Source organism: Osmerus mordax, chromosome 2 (genome assembly GCF_038355195.1).
Source record: "Osmerus mordax isolate fOsmMor3 chromosome 2, fOsmMor3.pri, whole genome shotgun sequence".
NCBI classification, from domain to species: Eukaryota; Metazoa; Chordata; class Actinopteri; order Osmeriformes; family Osmeridae; genus Osmerus; species Osmerus mordax.
Genome location: NC_090051.1, coordinates 22,123,788 through 22,144,064, shown reverse-complemented (window position 1 = coordinate 22,144,064; position 20,277 = coordinate 22,123,788). Strand labels below are relative to the sequence as shown.

General features: G+C 47.5%; 2 protein-coding genes across 2 annotated transcripts; one reads left to right on the top strand and one right to left on the bottom strand.

Moving 5' to 3' along the window:
- Window positions 1–5,255: 5,255 nt before the first annotated feature.
- On the top strand, window positions 5,256–8,672 carry LOC136961136 (GDP-Man:Man(3)GlcNAc(2)-PP-Dol alpha-1,2-mannosyltransferase-like). Its single transcript, XM_067255109.1, has 5 exons — window positions 5,256–5,306; window positions 5,668–5,892; window positions 5,973–6,344; window positions 6,646–7,259; window positions 7,536–8,672. Exons 1-5 carry the CDS (start codon window positions 5,260–5,262, stop codon window positions 7,817–7,819), a joined length of 1,542 nt encoding a protein of 513 aa, XP_067111210.1. The 5' UTR covers window positions 5,256–5,259; the 3' UTR covers window positions 7,820–8,672.
- Window positions 8,673–9,205: 533 nt separating this feature from the next.
- On the bottom strand, window positions 9,206–18,503 carry LOC136967646 (serine/threonine-protein kinase Nek5). Its single transcript, XM_067261506.1, has 22 exons — window positions 18,381–18,503; window positions 18,203–18,299; window positions 17,962–18,059; window positions 17,532–17,615; window positions 16,926–16,996; window positions 16,256–16,342; window positions 14,864–14,918; window positions 14,517–14,717; window positions 14,113–14,212; window positions 13,421–13,548; window positions 13,160–13,198; window positions 12,849–12,904; window positions 12,570–12,654; window positions 12,302–12,406; window positions 11,998–12,078; window positions 11,734–11,826; window positions 11,508–11,597; window positions 11,337–11,426; window positions 11,015–11,249; window positions 10,176–10,553; window positions 9,964–10,084; window positions 9,206–9,776 (listed from the first exon to the last, which is right to left on the bottom strand). The coding sequence occupies exons 1-22, from the start codon at window positions 18,501–18,503 to the stop codon at window positions 9,449–9,451; spliced, it is 2,745 nt and encodes a 914-aa protein (XP_067117607.1). The 3' UTR covers window positions 9,206–9,448.
- Window positions 18,504–20,277: the final 1,774 nt, after the last annotated feature.

Here is a 20,277-nt window from a genome sequence, read left to right as displayed (position 1 = left end):
CAGGCCTACAGGCTACCAAGTTTATCCTGTTGGTCCAAACTTTTTTCATCTTAATCTCTTTACACTCGAGCTAGAGGGGTGCTTTTGTTTTGTCAAGAAACAGTTTAGAATGGGCCTGATATTCACCAGAACAAACTAGGCCACACAGACTAGCCTCAAGACGTCTCTTAAATCCGAGACTAGATCTGTGATTGTTTGGGGCATATTAAGAATATTACGAAAACTGCATTTGTCCATGTACATAGCCTAACATTAAAATAAGATGTTGTGACAATGTGATGTGACACAGATAGGCTATGAGTAGGCCTATAGTAGCCTCTTTATTTCCCAGTCAAATGAGTCCCAATAGGCTACTGTAACTACAACATCACAAAATGTCAGGCTATTCACACTCGAGTTAGTCTAGTTTATACAGAGTAAAAAACTGATCAGAAACATCACCAGCACAAATTTTGATCAAACTTGAGAGCCCCTAAAAGGCGATATCAACATTCTTTATATATTTATACCTAGAAGACAACCGCACCCTGGATTGAATGTTATGTAAAAATAAATTCATTTTTTTATTTTACAAACCCAGTACATGATTTAAATTGACTGGGCGTCTTTTGCTTGGAGCAGATTCTCATCAATGACGGTTGCTATGGATGTTGCTAAGGACTCTACTAAACCAGGAAAATCACAAACTCAATGTGAAGACAAGGAAATCACCGCGGTGAGTCCTCACCTCACTAACCCAAACAGTCTTCAAATTATTCACATGGAAAAGGAGTGTTGCGTGTTATTACGGATAATGGGGTTAAGCTAGTGTAACAATTTAGTGCTGCTACCCCAGCTAACATAGCAAGCTACAGTCTAAACAAACTAGACTGTCTGGAGGTCACCTGTCAATGGCTTTGCTACAGTAGCTAGCTAGCCAATTTCTGGAGCCAAAAAACTACACTTAGCTAAGTAAATTAAAATATCTTCAGCCAGCATAGACTTCCTAGATACAAAATCACAAAACACATACGGTGCATGTAAGTTATGTGTAGACTAATCTACCATATCAACATCACTAGAGCTACTGATTTCAAAATGTTAACGCTTTCTACTAACACAAAATGCGTTTAAAGTACAGGCTATTCATTATTTTCCGCAAAGACCTTCAACAGCAATGGCCTACCCTGCACGTCCTGCTCCTTGCAGTCAAACTAGATATTCTGGGTTAGCACATCAATTATACATGACTTGATGGTCAGAGATACTATCTAATACTAACTGTGGTTTGACCATGTCCTGTTCTTGTTTTCCTCCTAGATGACAAAAACTAACAGGAAATAATAGTTTTACAGTGGAAACACCATGTCTACAGATAAAGCAACACTTCTTCGGAGGCCTTTGCCCCCCAAAAAGGTTCCCCCCATTATCGGACCTCTGCCCCCCTGTACACTTTCAGGTAGAATATATACCCTCATACCTGCTGTGTGTCACAACAAACTCACTGCTGTAAGTCGTAGTATTTAGTTTATCCATTATGGATAAAAGCATATGCTAAATGAATACAATGTAATTGTAAGGGTATGTTTTCATTTACGTCCACCAGGCACGTTTGTAGAGTCGATGCCCTCAGTGAGAAGGACTGGTAAAAGCAGTGCTACAGAGTGGAGTGAGAACAGCTACCAGGTGTCCCTGTCAGGAGACGATGACCTCCTCACTTTCAGGGTTCCTCCTGCCTCCGAGCAGACCACCGCTCCTTCCATGCTGCTGTCTAAGATGAGTGAAGGCTTTCCATGCAGGCCCCCTCGCACCCTCCCCAAAATCCCCCTCCTCGACCTCCTTCAGACAGACCGCCGGTACGAACCCTCTCCCCCCAGCTTCTGCTTCAACGACTTCCTGCAGATCCAAAATGGCGGCGGTGCAGCCCAGTCGCTGGAGGAGGCTGTCCTGTCTCGCTGCAACTACCGGAAACTGGTGGACCTGTTCCTGGCGGAGCTGCACAGGGGCCGGCAGACAGAGGTGTGGAAGCAGCTCATGTCCTGTGACGCAGCGCAGGAGCCGAAGAGAAGGGCTCCCTGGAGGCAGGTCATGTGTGGTGCGTGACCCATCTGAAATAGCTGGGCTTAGGGGGCAGATTATATTTACATTTAGTCATTTAGCAGACGCTCTTATCCAGAGCGACTTACAGTACGTACAGGGACATTCCCCCCCCGAGGCAAGTAGGGTGAAGTGCCTTGCCCAAGGACACAACGTCATCTGGCACGGCCGGGAATCGAACTGGCAACCTTCTGATTACAAGCCCGCTTCCCTAACCGCTCAGCCACCTGACTCCCAGACTATTGTGTGTGTAGTGCTATTCCTGTGATGGATCGATCTTTGATGATGTGTGTGTGGGAATCTTTCGTGCGTGTATGTGTGTTTGTGCTTGTGTATGTGATTCGAATCAGAGCTGACAGCTTTGATCCACATGGAGGTCCAGGCCCAGATTACTAGTCGACAAACCGGTTTGGTAAGCATTGCTTCCAGGTGTGAACAGAAGCAAGTTGAAGTCTGGTCTCCGGAAGAAAGACAGGCTATCCCAGGTAAGAACATCTAATTACATAGCGATGTGCATATGCATCATATTTCAATAAATCAATTTTAAAAGATGCAAGAGTATATAGACAGTGATGCTGGACGGTATTTTAATCAACAGTCTTAATATTAGTTTTTTTTCCTTCTTTTGCAAATTCCCTTCCTTCCCTTTTTGTTGAGCAGCGACTGAGGTGATCTTGAACTCTGTGACGACCAAACACTTCCAGGGCTCACGGCGCACCACCTCCCCGTTCAGCCAGGGTGGAGCGGGTGGAGCCATGAGCCCCTCAGAGCTAGCCATCCTGGACTGCCTGTCAGAGGGGGGCAAGGCCCTCAGCTTGAAGGTGTGCTCAGTGCAACTTCCCTTAAGCTTCGCAGCCCTTTTTGTTCTGAAACAAAACCCCTGTTTGTTTTGGACATGTAAAAGGAAACGAAACGGCTGTATCTCAAAGCTAACAGGAAGTGGAAGAGGAATATAGACTTAAGTTGTTCTGTTTTTCCAACTGTCCCCATCTAAGGGATTACTCTGTGTGTTTCAGGCCCACTTCCTGGCTGTCCTCCCTGATGTGTCTCTGCTGGCCCACGGTCTGGTCTACCTCAACCTGTCCTTCAACGACCTCAGGGTCTTTCCTGTTGAGGTGAGACGGGTTACAATACAGCAATATACATATATTTATATACATACCTCCAGTCCACCCTAAATACCCCCCACCCCCTTATTGACATTTTACAGCATTCTCCAGGTTTCACTGTATCTGTGTAAGTCTCACATTTTCTTAAATTAGCCCGCCTGTCAAATTAGAGGTGAGGAGGATCTGAAAACGAGTCTGTGGACCTGACCTATTCAAAGTTTAGTGGGTTCCTCAGAGACCTTCCTCCTTGTGTCCTCCTCTGAACATGCAAGGTCTATGAGCTGACACGACTGGAGACCCTGAAGATGAGAGACAACCCCATCGAGGACATCCCCACTGGCCTCCACAGACTCTTCAGGCTCAAGACCTTCATCATCTCCTTCTGCAAGATCTTCTCTCTGCCTGCTGAGTAAGACTGGCGTGTGTGCACTGTGGAGCCAGTAGTCCTGATGAGAGAGTGATGAGGGTTCAGGTCAACTTTCCCCAGTCCTGTGTGAGGGTGTGTGGCTTGATCTCACCAATCATCTCCCTTCACAGCACCACTGTGTCTCTAAACGCCGGGGATAGCTGGTGGGAAAGACAGCGATTGCAGAAGTGGTTAGTTGTGTAACGGTGGCGTTTCAGAATGACATCCAGCCTTGTGTGTATGCATTGTTCATCTCTCACCGTGCAGACTGTATCATCTGCCCTGCCTGCAGTGGCTGGACGTGTCATACAACTTCCTCTCCTCACTGTCCAGTGACATCCACAATCTCAGGTGGTATGCCGAGCAGCCTATGTTACATCATGATATTATATAACTCATCCATCACTTACCGCACAGTAAAGGCAAGGTCACTCTTCCCAAACAAACATCAACAAACACCAGCAGCCAGCAGTTATCAGGTTGTGTTGGTTTGGTGTGATGTGCCTGTTGGTGGTTGTTGGGGTGGTGTGAAAACAAGTTATTTCTCGAAACATTCTAAAAACAAAATCCAAAAGTAGAATGTTTGGTGTTTGTTGGACGTTGTTGGGGCAGTTTTGCCTTAACAGCACCCTTAATCAAGTACAAGGTCTGGAAGACTGAAACAGACCCTAAGTAACACGGGTCCTTGTCTACCTAGAGCCCTTGAGCATCTGAACGTGGAGGGTAACCAGCTGCCTGGTCTCCCCTGTGGGGCCCTGCGCCTACCCATCAGCCAGCTCAACATCACCAACAACTACATGCACCGCACCTTCACCAGGAGCTACAGCAGGAACTCCCCACAGGCCCTGGGCGACCTATCCACCCACGCCCTCTCGCTGGCCCTTCACGGCCTGGACCACGCCAGTCTGCCTACAGGAGCACAGCTGGCTCTCAGCAGGTATTAACGAGACCCAGCGGGTTAAGGGACGGGGGTCGTCCAAGTCGAAGCTGCAGTTGTAAGAGATTCCTCAGCCATCTTGAGGCTCACAGGTTTAAACCCCCCTCAGGTCGTCACCTTTGATATTCGGATATATATCGGATTATTATTACAGTACTTATTTTGTATTTGTGATACTATGTAAATATTGTGCGTTGTGCTTGATTTGATGCCAAACCTTTATGAACTGCAGGTGTTTTTGGTCTCTCCTCAGGGCAGGTGTGTGTGATTGCTGTCATGGCCGTCTCTACGGCCCTGGACTGAGGATCATACGAGCCTGTCACAACATGTTTGGTCTGCGCAGAGTTCCCTTCATCTTTTACGCCTGCACTCCAACTTGCTACTCAAACTTCAGGAAACAGACAGATAATCTGTCAAGCCTACTGTATGGAGAGGAAACATAAACCTGAACTGAGACTGTTAGAATTTAACATTTTGATGTTAACTCACTTTAACTGACACTAACTTTCTAAAAGATCTGACCTTCTGCTTGAAGCTGCTTTTAGGAGCAATAATTATGGCACTTAACAATTTTTCTTTTTCTGTTGTGAATAAAATTAGAATAAAGAAACGCTATCTAAAATATCGCGAACTGGATTGCTGTTGTGTCCTTTTTTAACCAATCGCAGAAGCGCTCTTAGACTGCAATACAAACACTTCCTGAGTCAAAGGACTGTTGTTGCGTTGTCAAGATGGCTGGGCATGATCATCTGTCTTTGTGTTTGTGCGACTTAATCAGGTAATAATCCTATACTTGAAAATCTACTGTCATTTCTAATAGTTATCAAATGTGCAGAAGACACATGACTACTTTCGATTTTGTATTTAAGTTGACTTGTAGCCTAATAGTTAACGTAACAGCGTAACGTACGTAGTCTGTTTGCTAGAGTAGCGAAGTTAGCTAAAATAGCACAACACAGTATAGCTACTATCGCATTAGCTGAAGAAAATACTTTGTTTTGCACTATGGTGCATAGAGTTCGCAAGCAATTGTCTGGTTTTCAAGAATAGATGTGTATGTGACAACGTCAGTGCTCACTTGTTTTCAGCTTCGCTTAATTTGTGTGAGTGAAATGTAATATTTTGCCCATCTCAAACAGATTATTATGGTCGTTGATTTTGCCATGCGTCTACCTGAGCGTGGTCCTGACGTTGCTGCTGGCCCTACTCATCATGGGCATCCGGATGTGGCTGCAGAACTGTCGCAAAGCCCAAGCGATCTCACAGAACGGCGCTCCAACGGTGGCCTTCTTCCATCCCTATTGCAACGCCGGGGGAGGCGGGGAGCGGGTGCTATGGTGCGCCATACGAGCCCTCCAGAACAGGTAGGCTACCTAAGTCTAATTCCCGTCCCCACTCCATCCAAGTCGAATACTATTACACAAACTTTCGATTCCTTCCGCAGGTACCCTAACGTGTCTTTCGTGGTTTACACCGGCGATCAAGGAGTAACAGGGGAGCAGATCACCGAAGGTGCCCGGCAGCGCTTCAACATCCGTCTGCCTCGCCCGGTGAACTTTGTCTTCTTGAAAAACCGCGCCCTGGTGGAGGCTAGCTCCTACCCGCACTTCACCCTGCTGGGCCAGAGCATGGGCTCCCTGTTCCTGGGCTGGGAGGCCCTCACGTCCCACGTCCCTGATGTTTACATAGACTCCATGGGCTACGCCTTCACCCTGCCTGTGTTCCGGTACCTGGGAGGCTGCAGGGTGGGCAGCTATGTTCACTACCCCACCGTCAGCACCGACATGCTGTCTGTAGTGCGGGACAGGAACCCCAGGTTGGTACAACGCCTGTCCTGCTTCCTCCAGTCGTAGGGATATATACTGGGGTTAGGTGTAGCTCAGTGGTGTAGAGCATGTGATGTGACTGTGGATAAGATCGCAGGTTCAACTTGGATCAAAGCTTCTGCTAAATAAAGTGCATGTACATTACATAAGTTAACACACGTTAAGTGCATTACTTGTTAAGTAGATTACATTCTGTTTTCATGAGTTCATTAGTGGAGTCGATAAGAGGCCGCCTCCAACATCCAGTTCCAGACATCCAACGCGTGACAAGCTCCATGTTCTGTTCTCCAGGTTCAACAACGCAGACTACATCTCCGCCAACCCCCTTCTGAGCGCCGCAAAGGTGCTGTACTACTGTGCCTTCTCCCTGCTGTACGGCCTGGCCGGTTCCTGCAGCGACGTCATCATGGTCAACTCCACCTGGACGCTGGGACACATCCTGGCCCTGTGGCGCACCCCCGGCCGCACCTCGGTGGTCTACCCTCCCTGCGACGTCCGCGCCTTCCTGGACCTCCCCCTGGAGACGGAGGACGACACGGAGGACGGCTGGGAGAAGCTGGGACAGGAAGTCGGGGCCGGAGACAGGAAGTGCCATTCCATCGTGTCGGTCGGGCAGTTCCGGCCGGAGAAGGACCATCGCCTGCAGATCAGGGCATTCCGGAAGCTTCTGGAAGGGAAGGGGGCAGGGGAGGGGGGGCGGGAGTCGGTGAGGCTGGTGCTGGTCGGGGGGTGTCGGAACCAGGAGGATGAGGAGAGGGTGCTGGTGCTGAAGGGGCTCTGCCTGGAGCTGGGCGTGGCAGATAGGGTGGAGTTTAAACTGAACGTGTCGTTTGAGGAGCTGAAGCGGGAGCTGGCGCAGGCGACCATCGGCCTGCACACCATGTGGAATGAGCATTTCGGAATAGGTAAGGGGAAACTGAGTCCCTTGTTTGGGTGCCTTGTGTGGATTCAGTCGGATTCGTACGTGTTTTTGTCGGTTTGTCTGAAAGTGTGTGTTCCAGAATGGTTCACCTAGAGCTATTTTTCCTGTCAGGATATCACTAGCGACCACATACGCTCTCTTCATTGATACAAAAATAAATAAAAGCTCTATGTGGACACAGGCCCTTTTGACGAAATTTTTTCTATTTAATTGCAAATTGACGTGTTCTAGTCAGTCACCTGTCTGCTGTGACTCGTAGGTGTGGTGGAGTGCATGGCTGCAGGAACAGTGATCCTGGCTCACAAGTCTGGGGGGCCCAAGCTGGACATTGTGGTGCCCTTCGAGGACGGCCAGACCGGCTTCCTGGCGGACAGCGAGGAAAGCTACGCCGCCGCCATGGAAACCATTCTGGCGCTGTCGCCCGCGGCCAGACTGGAGATCCGTCAGAACGCCAGGCGGTCGGTGGAGCGCTTCTCAGACCAGGAGTTTGAGGCTTGCTTCCTGTCTGCAGTGGAACCTCTCGTGGGAGTGGTGTTGCGATGAGGATGGTCGATCTGACATCTCCCCTCTCCACAGACTGTGACCCCTCAGCCTCTCTCTCTCCCTCTCCCTCTCCCTCTCCCCCTCTCTCCCTCTCTGGCCTGGGTGTGGACCAGCACTGCTGCCCTATCCAAGCTCTGCTTGGCTACAGGGTCTATCATTCTTATTGTTAAAGAACAGCTAGCAGGCTTGCTTGTCAGTGGTCTTATCTGTGCTTTAACTATGTTTCACTGAAGTGGAGGAGTCTCTTAGCTGAGGGTGGGATTCTGGTTTAGACATTCTTATTTATGTTTACATTAAAGGAGTACTTGAAATTGTATTTTTTAGACCAAAATTGTAAAATAAATCTGACCAAATTTCTCTCTCTGCAGAGATTAAAAAATACAGATGTGTCAAAAAGCATTGTCAAATGTTATTAAAAAGGAAATGTATATAAAGTAAAATAGTTATATTATAAATAGTATATTGTTGTGAATGTGGTATATGGACTTGAAAAAAAAAGATTATATTCACTTTAGTTTCAACAATACTGTATATTTTAACACAGTTGACATCTGGTAAATGCTTGCTTCCACTGCATACCTTAGGGTGGACAATCTTCCACATTTCATGCTTTTATCACAGGCTACTACAGCGCTGGACGTTGGAGAGAAGGTTTATACTGTCTCAGTTTGCTTCATCTTGCAGGAATAACAACAAAACTAAACAATTCTAAAGCACTTTAGGAGTTTTGAAGTCCATGATCAAATTCAGTCTTATTTCATGTAAATCCAGGAATTCACATCTTGTGTTTTTGCAGTTTACATTTCTCACATCTCAAAATAAAGAATGATATGAATAATAATGTATCTGCTGCTATGTGCACTGTGTACTTAGATTTTGTAGATTTTTCTGGTATATTTACATTTAGCAGGCGCTCTTATCCAGAGCAACTTACAGTAAGTACAGGGACATTCCCCCTTCGCAAGTAGGGTGAAGTGTCTTGCCCAAGGACACAACGTCATTTTGCACGGCCGGGGATCGAACCAGCAACCTTCGGATTACTAGCCCAATTCCCTAACCGCTCAGCCACCTGACTCCAGTTATCAGTAGGTTTACTTCATTCTTTTTCTGAAAACTTTATTTTAAATGTTTTCATTTCCTGGCTATCACGCACAACAAACTTAAACTAGTCTACGAAGCTACCATCAAGAAGGCAACAAGGAAAATATTCTAGAAAAAGACGTTTTGAACAAAACTAGAAACTTTTTGTGTCGTGTTGTGTGTGAAAAATAAAGTTTCTAAAGGCAGTTTCTACTGAAAGGTTTGCATCATTGATGAGTACTTGATGACCACTTTACTGTACTCTCCTGTACTTGCTCTGCTTTAATCTACTCCGTTTTAGACTCCTTTCACTGTGTCTGGAAAAAGTTTATAGTGTCTTTTTGTATTAATATGATGTGAGGTCCAAGTATAGTAGTAATGGCTACTTTTTACTGAAGTATATGTCAGCCACATACTTCTTTACTTTAACTTGAGTGAAAACGTGTCAGCACTTCAACTTTTACCAGTCTTTTGAGTATCTGAGTATCTGTTCAACATGAGTATCTGTTCTACTTGAGTGAAGCATGTAAGTACTTTTGCCATCTCTGACTATGTGTCCTCAGTGCTGCTGGTCTGGGCCTGGCGGACAGCTGATGCCTGGGTCTGAGCTGGCTGTACAAGCCCAGCCTCGCACCCCTCTGCCTGGGGGGCGGCTGCCAGGGGGCTCCCCTGCATGGAGGTGTCTGATGATGGCTCCCACAACGGTTTGATCTGCCGGCGGTCCTGTGCCTCCTGTTCTCCACAGCCCTCCTCCTCCTCTCCATCTGTCCCTGCCCTGTCTGCCTCCTCCTCGCTCTGTCCATCCTCCATGATGAACAGGTTCTTCATGGACTCTGCTACCTCTTTGCGCAGCTCGTCCTCGGACTCTTCAAAGTTCCTGAAGACGAGGTAAAGGAGACATTCAAACAACCATTTCTTAATTGTTGTTGTGTTTTTCCAAAGAGCAGGGTGCTAAAGTACTGCTTGTAGATTCCCTCAGAAGAGCAGATTCTGTATCGCCCCACAGCCTGCCGACAGACCTTCATAATCAAACGCCAGACCAACCAACAGGCTGACACACTCACGTGTCGTCATCATCCGACCTGGGCTCCAGACGCTCCTCGTCCACCTCCACGTCAGAATCTTCCTCCTCTTCCTCCTCCCCCTCTCTCTCGTCCTCCGCTGTGTCCTTCTCTGTCAGGGGCTCTACAGAGAGACGGGAGACACATTTCTTCCCACTTAGGTTGTGACCCCTTCACTGATGTCGTCTGCGTTCCGCAAGGTGTGGGTGTCTTACCTGCTGTCTCTCCTGGTGTCTCACCTGGTCTCTCTCCTGGTCTCTCCCCTGCTGTTTCTTCTGCTGTCTCCCCTGGTGTTTCTCCTGGTGTCTCCCCTGGTGTCTCCCCTGGTGTCTCTCCTGGTGTCTTTCCTGGTGTCTCTCCTGGTGTCTCCCCTGGTGTTTCTCCTGTTGTCTCTCCTGTTGTCTCTCCTGGTGTCTCCCCTGTTGTCTCCCCTGTTGTCTCTCCTGGTGTCTCTCCTGTTGTCTCTCCTGGTGTGGGAGGGTCCAGGGTGGAGGAGAGCTCGGCCTGGGCCAGGACGTTGAGCAGGGTTCTAGGTGGTCCCTCCCCCCACCTCCTCCTCTCCCATGGAGAGTCCTCTTCCTCTATCGCCTCACCTGAGAGAAAACACAACAGCTGCAGTACTGTGTGTGTGTGTGTGTGTGTGTGTGTGTGTGTGGGGGGGGGTTGTGTCTTGGTTAGGGTCAGGGTGTGTGTAGGTGTGTTTGTGTCTTGGTTAGGGTCAGGGTGTGTGTAGGTATGTTTGTGTTTTGGTTAGGGTCAGGGTGTGTGTAGGTGTGTTTGTGTCTTGGTTAGGGTCAGGGTGTGTGTAGGTGTGTTTGTGTCTTGGTTAGGGTCAGGGTGTGTGTAGGTGTGTTTGTGTCTTGGTTAGGGTCAGGGTGTGTGTAGGTGTGTTTGTGTCTTGGTTAGGGTCAGGGTGTGTGTAGGTGTGTTTGTGTCTTGGTTAGGGTCAGGGTGTGTGTAGGTGTGTTTGTGTCTTGATTAGGGTCAGGGTGTGTGTAGGTGTGTTTGTGTCTTGGTTAGGGTCAGGGTGTGTGTAGGTGTGTTTGTGTCTCACCCTGCTCAGATGCAGCCATGGTGGTGTAGACCGATGATACGTCCATCTCTGCCAAAGCCTTCAGGAGAGTCTGGGGAGCTCCAGCACCCCAGGCCTTCCTCTCCTCTGCCTGCTCTCCAGGAACCGACCAATCCCTGTGTCTCTCCTCTTCCTGCTCTCCAGGAACCGACCAATCCCTGTGTCTCAGCTCCTCCCCTGCCTGGAAGCTCAGGGTCTGGTTCAGTAAGTCCACCTCCTAGACACACACACACACACAGTGTTGTGGCTGTGATACCGGAGTGCCTTAATATCTGATGCAAAGAACCTTTGCTTTTTCTTTCACCTGTATGATTTCATAAGTCTTTTCCACCTCCTTTTTCTTCTTCTCCGGCACGCCTTCATCGTCCAGTCTGATCTCAAACATAACAGCCTTCTGTTGATACAGGATGTAACCTCTTTACTGACTGATATCCAGAGCTGGGAGGGTAGTGGTCTCACCTCTAATGTCCCTCACCTTATCTGGGTGTTTCCTCTGCAAGGCTCTCCTCTCCCTCCGGTTCTCCTCACCAATCTGTCTGAGCGCCCCCTCCACGTCCTGTGGACACTCACACAGGACATCACATATATACTCCTATATCAGCATACAATGCCGGTATCAAGGAATCGAGAATCTGGCAGGATCCCACTTCTGGAGTGTTGAGAGGATAAAAGGTGACAGGTCATGTGAGAGCTGGTCTCACCTGGGCAGGGTGTGGTCTCTCTCTGGGCGCTGGTGTCTCTGAGGGTCTGGCCTGCTCCACCAGGTAGGTACCTGGCTTCACCACTGGCTGGGTCTGACAGACATACAGGTAGTCTCACCAATACTACACTGACACACCACCCAGGTGAGAAAGTACTGTGTTTGCAGTGGTTATTTTGGAAGCTGAATCTTTTACAAACGGTAATAGTAAAATTAATATGAGAACAATAATTGAGGAAAGAAACGTGTCTGTTGTTGTCATTACCTCTGCTCCAGCTCTCATTCGGATCTCCCTCATATCGTTGTAATACTGTTGTCTGATGTGCTGCAGTTGCCGTAAATACTCCTTATGACACACACACACACGTTAACATAGACAGAAACACAAGCTAACATCAGGATCAAGGTCAAGTTACTGACACAGACACACACCCACACACACCCCCCCACACGCACCCCCCCCACACACCCCCACCCCCCACACACACACACACGCACCCCCCCCACACACACACACACGCACCCCCACCCCCCCCCCCACACACACACCTGTTCCCTGTCTGTCTCACCTGCTGCTCCCCCTGTCTCCTGTCCTTGTGTGGGGCCCGCGGGGGCCCCTGGCCGGGCCCCGGCTGTCTGTACCTCTCTGCGTCTGCCGTGGAGGGACGCAGACCCTGAGAGCCCCGGAGGAGGGCCCCACATGGACGCATGGTGGGAGGAAAACACGACATTCATATCGTCTGAAAGAGTAGCCATCTGATCAAGGGTTGTTTTTATAGATCTGTGTTTGAAAGGTGTCAAGGTAAGAGAACAGAGACCAGGAGGAATGAAACCCACCAGCTGTTTTTCTGCCCGCTGCTTGTACTGGTCGGCCTCTCGTCTCCTCTGGAGGTATTCATCACGAGCCGCAGCCACACTGAGAGATAGACACACACACCCACACAGACACACACACACCCACACAGACACACACACAGACACACACACCCACACAGACACACACTTTTACGAAAGCCTTTGAGCCAGATGACTCCCACTATGAGCACTGACAGACTATCTATAGATGTGTAAATAGAGAGCTCTGTCGCCATGGACAGAACACGCTCCAACACTCACAGCTGGTAGGGTTCTACTGGGATGACCCAAGCCTCACACCCCTCCTGGGGCTGAGCCTGAGGAGGGAGGGGGGGACCGAGAGGGGGAGGATGGTGGAGAGGAGGAGGGGGAGGGAGATGGTGGGGAGGGACATGGTGGGGAGGGAGAGGGGGAGGATGGTGGAGAGGAGGAGGGGGAGGGAGATGGTGGGGAGGGAGATGGGTCTTGTCCTTGTGTCTCTGGATGGCGTCCAGCTGGGCGTGGTAGTGGTCGTAGAAGTTGACTGGCCGACTGTTGGGCCACCTGGGGTGTTGTTGAGCACGTTGTCTGACCGGCGGGTTGCCCACTGGCACCCCTCTGGGGGCAAACGGCTGAAAACAGGAAATACAGCAACTTGGAGAAGAAGCCCTAAGAGGTCTTACGGAAGACTGTGTCAACACATCAGTCAACAAAAATTGCTCAATTCAGCCAGTCAGCTGACATAGCAACAGTGGTTGGTTGGTTCTCATTTGTCATGGAAAGCTCTTTCAAGACACCTGCTCTCTTCTTAGCAGTATGGTGGGTCTATCCCCTGTGCTGCTGGGGATAGTTACTTTATGCTGAGGGGTGTAGACTCTGACTGGGGCTTTCCACTCTGGTTTGGGGGGAGCTTTCTTCATCGGGGGCCCAGGCTTTGGCTGAGGAGCAGGCCTCTCTGGGGCTCTGGGCTTGGGGACCTTCACTGTAGGGGAAACCATTTAAGACAGTTCACTAGGTAACCGACAAAGGTGATGATTCCGATGAAAACCCATTTATCTGAAAAGCAGTCCAGTCATGAATTGTTAATAAGGTTACTGTAGCTATTACATGACAGGTGCTAACAAATGATGTCAGCACTTGGATAGGAACAGTCTCACGATGATCTCCTGTCATGGTTGGGACTAACAGATAGGGCTAAAGTTTACGTTATCTACCAAGTACTTGAGTATAAGGAAGTAGAACCAGATTTGGTGCCAAAGAACAGAGCGTGAACATGTTATAATACTAAATTACCAATAGGTGGAGCACATGGCACAAAGCAAGAGAGGGAGAAGTCATTTGAGTCGTAAAGAGGACTAGTTGACTCTTGTCTTGGTGTGTGTGTGTGTGAGTCTGAGTTGCACGTATATTTACGTGCATGATCAGTATGAGTGGAAAATCTTGGCGAGTGTGTGTGTGTGAGTACCAGGAGAGTGTGTGTGTGTGTGAGTACCAGGAGAGTGTGTGTGTGTGTGAGTACCAGGAGAGTGTGTGTGTGTGTGAGTACCTGGTGTCTGTGCTGGCCCTGATTGCACTTTAGCAGCATTACGAGGGTCTAAAGGTGGCCTTCTGTGCAGCACTGTGTGGCTGAACTCCTCCTCAATCACCTGACCCACACACAGAGACACAAATACAAACACACACACAAAAACGGAAATACAAACACGTATCTTTGCTTAAAGACTTGTGAAGATGTGTGGGTTTCGTATCTATTTTTTACTTCCTGTTCAAAGCTGTGGTCTGGTTTATCGGAATGATCGCAAAATGTAGTTGACTGCGCTGAATTCTTGAACCACTAAACCCTCTTTCTCTCCTCTCCTCTCTTCTGTTCTCTTCTCCTCCTCTCCTCTCTTCTTTTCTCCCCTCCCCTCCCCTTCCCTTCACCTCCCCTCCCCCACCCCTTCCCCTCACCTGGGGGTCTAGCAGCTTGCTGATGCGTTTCTCCAGGAGCGGGCGCCTCAGGACCGAGGTGACGGAGGGCCGGTCTCGAGGGCTGACCTTGAAGAGCTGAGCGACCAGCAGGCGGAGGTCGTAGGAGTAGCGGGCCGACACGGGGTTACAGCGCCCCCTACAGATCTTCCCCACCAGCTGTCTCAGGCTGCTCCCCTCGAACTGCGGGCGCAGGACAGGAGGGCTCAGCTACGACACAGGTGAGCGCTCATACACGCACAGAAACAGGCCCTGTGATGAGGGAGGGACGGGTGCAGCTGGGTGTTTCTGGCGTGATCCCAGCGAGGGGGGACTGTTGTGGTGCTTACTGGATGTCTCAGAGTGCAGAGTTCATAGAGGACACAGCCCAGGGACCAGACGTCCCTGTGGAGGAGAGAGGGGCACGCACACAGTCCTTACTGAACCAACCTTGCATTATGCAGTCTACACTCATGTACTCTTCCAGAGAGAACAGTGTGACATAGGACTACAGATTCAGAGGTATTCCTGCGTTTGAAACTAAAATGGCAGTTTGTTAATAAAGTTTGTTAAACTTTCCATGAGAAGTGGTTTTACAGTAGGTACACACATGCTGTAGAATCCTGGAGATACTGTGAGAACATGCAGTAGAACATTGCTGTTGAAGCATGTTTGATGACTCCTACTCTATTTGGTGGAGTGCTTATGGGAAAAGAACACGTACGGTACGTGTGTGTGTGAAGGGTGTGTGGAGAGTGTGTGTTTGTGCGTCTGTGTTTGTGTGGAGGGAGTGTGTGTTGATGCTAGATGGCTACAGCTGGAGGGGCTTGTTGAACGCCCTCTGACCCAGTGATCGTCAAAACAGACCCTGACTGGAAAGCAGAACAATAGTGTCCCAACACACTGCTGTGGCTAGTAGCCAAGGACACGAGGGTAGAGAGAGAGAGAGAGAGAGAGAGTGTGAGAGAGAGAGAGAGAGAGAGTGAGAGAGTGAGAGAGAGAGAGAGTGAGAGAGAGAGAGAGAGAGAGAGAGAGAGAGAGAGAGAGAGTGGAGAGGGAGAGGGAGAGGGAGAGGGAGAGGGAGAGGGAGAGGGAGAGGGAGAGGGAGAGGGAGAGGGAGAGGGAGAGAGGAGAGAGAGACGAGAGAGAGAGAGAGAGAGAGAGAGAGAGAGAGAGAGAGAGAGAGAGAGAGAGAGAGAGAGAGAGAGAGAGAGAGAGAGAGAGAGAGAGAGATGAGAGAGAGAGAGAGAGAGAGAGAGAGAGAGAGCCACATGCAGTTCTGGGAGAATTACTTTTTAAGTTGTCCTATTTCCACGCAGGTTCATGACATCACAGCTTCATATAAGAGCTATATTTCAGGCCTTGGCACAGTCACATAACGGTATTTCCTGTGGGTGTTTTAAACACACATGTACTGTGGAACTGGCTCACATTGCCAAAAACTGTACTATCAATAGAGAAGGGAGAGAGAGAGTGAAAAAGAAGAGAGAATGAGAGAGAGATCCAAACGTGTCTTAGTCACACAGATATGGGAATATAATATAGAATTTACAGTGTCAGTCTATGCAAATGACCAGGTTGTGTAAGACGTCTGGTGACAGAGAGAGAGAGAGAGAGAGAGAGAGAGAGAGAGAGAGAGAAAGGGAGAGAGAGAATGACAGCGAGAAGTAGAGCGAGAATGAGAGCGAGAGTGAGAGCGAGAGTGAGAGAGATAGTAAGATAGGATTTCCGAGGGTACTTACGTCTTGTTATTGTACGGTCTGTTCTCACAGATTTCTGGAGACAGGTAGTATGGTGTCCCCACACAAGTCCTGGCAAGTTCCATGGTGCTGCACCAGACGGGCGTGAACACGCATTACATTTCATCAAAATGTCAACATTTTCCAATACAGAAACCCCATGCTGTACTGGTAGGGTCTAGGCACAAAAATGCCCTAGCATTTCCAAGATGATCTTTCTCCTTTTATCTTACACCTCATCTTTTTAAATAAGCCACGTCGACCTCACAGTAAAGAAGTGTATTCACGCAATCTGAACCCGACAACCATGGACGTTTCAAACCATGGACGTTTCAAACCATGGACGTTTCAAACCATGGACGTTTCAAACCATGGACGTTTCAAACCATGGACGTTTCAAACCATGGACGTTTCAAACCATGGACGTTTCAAACCATGGACGTTTCAAACCATGGACGTTTCAAACCATGGACGTTTCAAACCATGGACGTTTCAAACCATGGACGTTTCAAACCATGGACGTTTCAAACCATGCAACAATGTCCCGCACAGCCCTGCAGCTTATGGAATGTTAATGGCATGTTTTGGAGGTTCATTAGTTCCAGTGCATTCAGTCAGAGACCCGTACAGTCGTAAATCTCAGACGGGAGACAGTACAAGGACTTTAACTTACTTGTTTAACATTCTTGCTATTCCAAAGTCCCCCAATTTGGCTGTCATACCACTGTTGGTGAGGAAGATATTCTATGTGGGAAAAAGGATATAAAACATTTTTTTTTTAACACAATGAAATAAACAGTAGATAAAGAATAGATCCAGTTTGACTGAGTACAGTATATGTGGTTCCATGTGATGTAAAATATCACATTTATTGCTATGAATAGAAATGGACAGACAGACAGGAGCCCATAGCTCACAAGCCGACTGAACATGCAGATCCTATAAGTGCAGTCGTAGCACAGTGGAACCCTTGTTTGAGGTACAGTTGGACACTGTGTGGTTCCAAAAATATCAATGCTATAACATTTCCCTGAAGTCTCCAATTTGTAATGCTGTTTTTTATGGGTGGAATCCTAATATGAGATCTTTGTCTACTTCAATGACCATTGATTTATGTGTTTCACACAGAGTCATGCCTATACACACACACACGCACACGCGCACGCGCACGCGCACACGCACACACACACACACACACAGAAAGCCTGAGGGCTGTGTTCATGGCCTGGATCTTTCTGATGTGAGAGTTGTGTTTGGGTGCTAGTTGTATCTGCTTTACCTGTGCCTTGATATCTCTGTGTAGGACCTTCCTGTCGTGAATGTGCTTCAGTCCAAGGCAGATCTGTACAAACCAGTCCAGGATCTGAACAGAAATAACAATATAAAAAAGGTTAGAGTGTCAATTATGTGTTTTTCAACTCTTATTTTATAGGGGAGGCTAGACTGAGTCAGTGGGGAATTCTATTTTTGGGGGCAGAAAATATGATTTTCCAAAATATCAACCTTGCTGATGACAACCTCTCATTATATCTCCATAAACTGGAGAAGCTTTTAGTGCTGTGTGTGTGTGTGTGTGTGTGTGTGTGTGAGTGTGTGAGTGTGTGTGTGTGTGTGTGTGTGTGTGTGTGTGTGTGTGTGTGTGTGTGTGTGTGTGTGTGAGTATATGCGTGTCTGTGAGTGTGTGAGTATATGTGTGTGTGTGTGCATACCTGCTCCTCAGAGAACAGAATTCCTCTCTGCATGCTGATCTTCTTCATTAGATCCCCTCCATCACAATACTCCATCACAATAAACAGACTAGTCCTCTCTGCAACCACACAGAACACCACCAGACTTCACACACACCCACATAGCACTCTCTGCAACCACACAGAACAGGAACAAGCTCCACACACACCCCATACACAATCTGGACACATCAAGTCAGTAAGTATGTGACTCTAAACAAACCGTTGAATGATTTGAAGAAAGTGACGATATTGGGATGCTTCATCTTGGAGAGCAGTGTCACCTCTTTCTTGGATGCTTCCTTCTCTTTAGGAGACATCTATTGAGACAGTGAAAAGCAGAGTTATTTTGAAGTGTTGTGGAGATCAGTTTCAGAGCATGTGGTAGCTTGACTGTCTACCTTTCTGAGGTTGACCTCTTTGACCACACACTCTTTTTCACATCCGCCATATCTGTCCCTGGCCAAGAAGGCTTTCCCGAACGCACCCTCTCCAATCTGACGGACAATGTCATAGTTGTTCATAACACCTGTAAACCTGGAAGGCAGTAGAAAAAGGTGGTTTTGAACAATTACAATTTGACAGGTTTGGCAAGGTACTCTTTTTGCTTATTTATGAGAGGTTGCTGTCACAACGTCCTTCAGCAACATATCATGGCACTTGCTAAGTTAATTTGTGATTTTATTAGTAGCCGAGTTTACACAATCTATTAATTTCAGGTTCTTGAGACCGTTCATTCATTTGGAAAAACTATAACACCCATCAAAACAGGCAGCTCGAGCCTGTTACCATGGTAACAGATACACAGTGCTCAAGTTAGTTAGCCGCACTAGTGTGTTAAAGTAAACCAACTAGCTTCCCACATCAGTTTTGCGTGAAAAACAAAATAATATGATACTTACCCGAATAATATTCCCTCTCACAAACACATGTTTGGAAATACTAAGTGGTTATTGGTATATTTAGCAAACGAGGCCAATGTAACACATGCCCCGCAAGCTAGGTACGCTAAACAGGAGGAACAACCAAATGCAATGTACTCTGGGAGTTGTATTTTTTGGAATCAATAAAAAATATATATACTGCCACAGAATGAATGCATCTGCCGCTAACGACTTGCCAAAAATGCCTGAAGACATTGATATATTGTCGCGTATGTTCTAATTTGGGTGGACAGGAATACAAGGTTAAAGGGGGGGGGGGGGGGGCAGACCATGGGGGCATCTGATGATGTCCAGATGCAAAAGGATACATTCTCCACGGGCTAGTGAATCTTCTTATCTCCTAGTGTTGACTCTTGACTCTCAAGACTTGTGAGGCTCCTTGTCCCATGGTGTGGCCATTTCGACTCTCCCATCCGGTACCTCTCACCGGCCTTGACTTCCATATTCTCTGCAGCAAATCATATCACCCAGTACACCCCTCCCTGCCAGTAGGCTGACTTATTGCATTCCTCTTTCCTCACCAAAGGATACATTCTCCTGTGCAAGACCCACTTCTTACTTTGTCACATCTTGGTGCATAATCATATATTTGGAATATAAGTTCATCGTTATCATTACTTTTTCTATCTGAAGCATTGATTATATTTGAATATGTTATTATATTCATTGAATATATGTTCAGCATTGTCATTACACATTTTGTATATCTGAAGTACTGATTGTCTTTTATTCAACAGAGACATAGAACATATGAAAAAGCAGCATTGAATTAGCAGCATAGATTTCATTCCTCCACAATATATTATGTTATTAACATTTACAGATATAAATAAAGTAGCCAAATTGGACTTCAAATTTATCTTTCAGTGTCCGATGTAATCAGATATGAGGGCTGCTAAGTGTTAAGACCAGATACTTTAAAAAACTTGGTATGGCGGCAAAATTTGGGTGTTTATTCACGGACCTAGATCATGTTTCCTTTAGCAGATATCACACCCACAGTTGAAATGCAAGGCAGCTAATGTGTGTGTATGTGTGCATTGAATTCACGTGTTTACTTGGTAGCTATGTATCTAGCTAGTAGGCGTTAACCACGACTTCAACATTTAATACTACCCTTATCTGCGTTAGGTGGACGCATGGAATAATAAGTGGAACACAACATATTAAATATATCTGGAATTTCTAAAAGCCAGCCTGTAGGACTCCATGTGGGATCAGTGGTTCTATGTTTCTTTATATCTGGACTCATAACACTGTATTTAACTCCGTTAAGCCCCTGCATTAGCAGTCATACCATTGAGGCTGTCAGCAGGTCCATCCCACAGAGTCAGAGGTCCACCAGGCCTGGTCA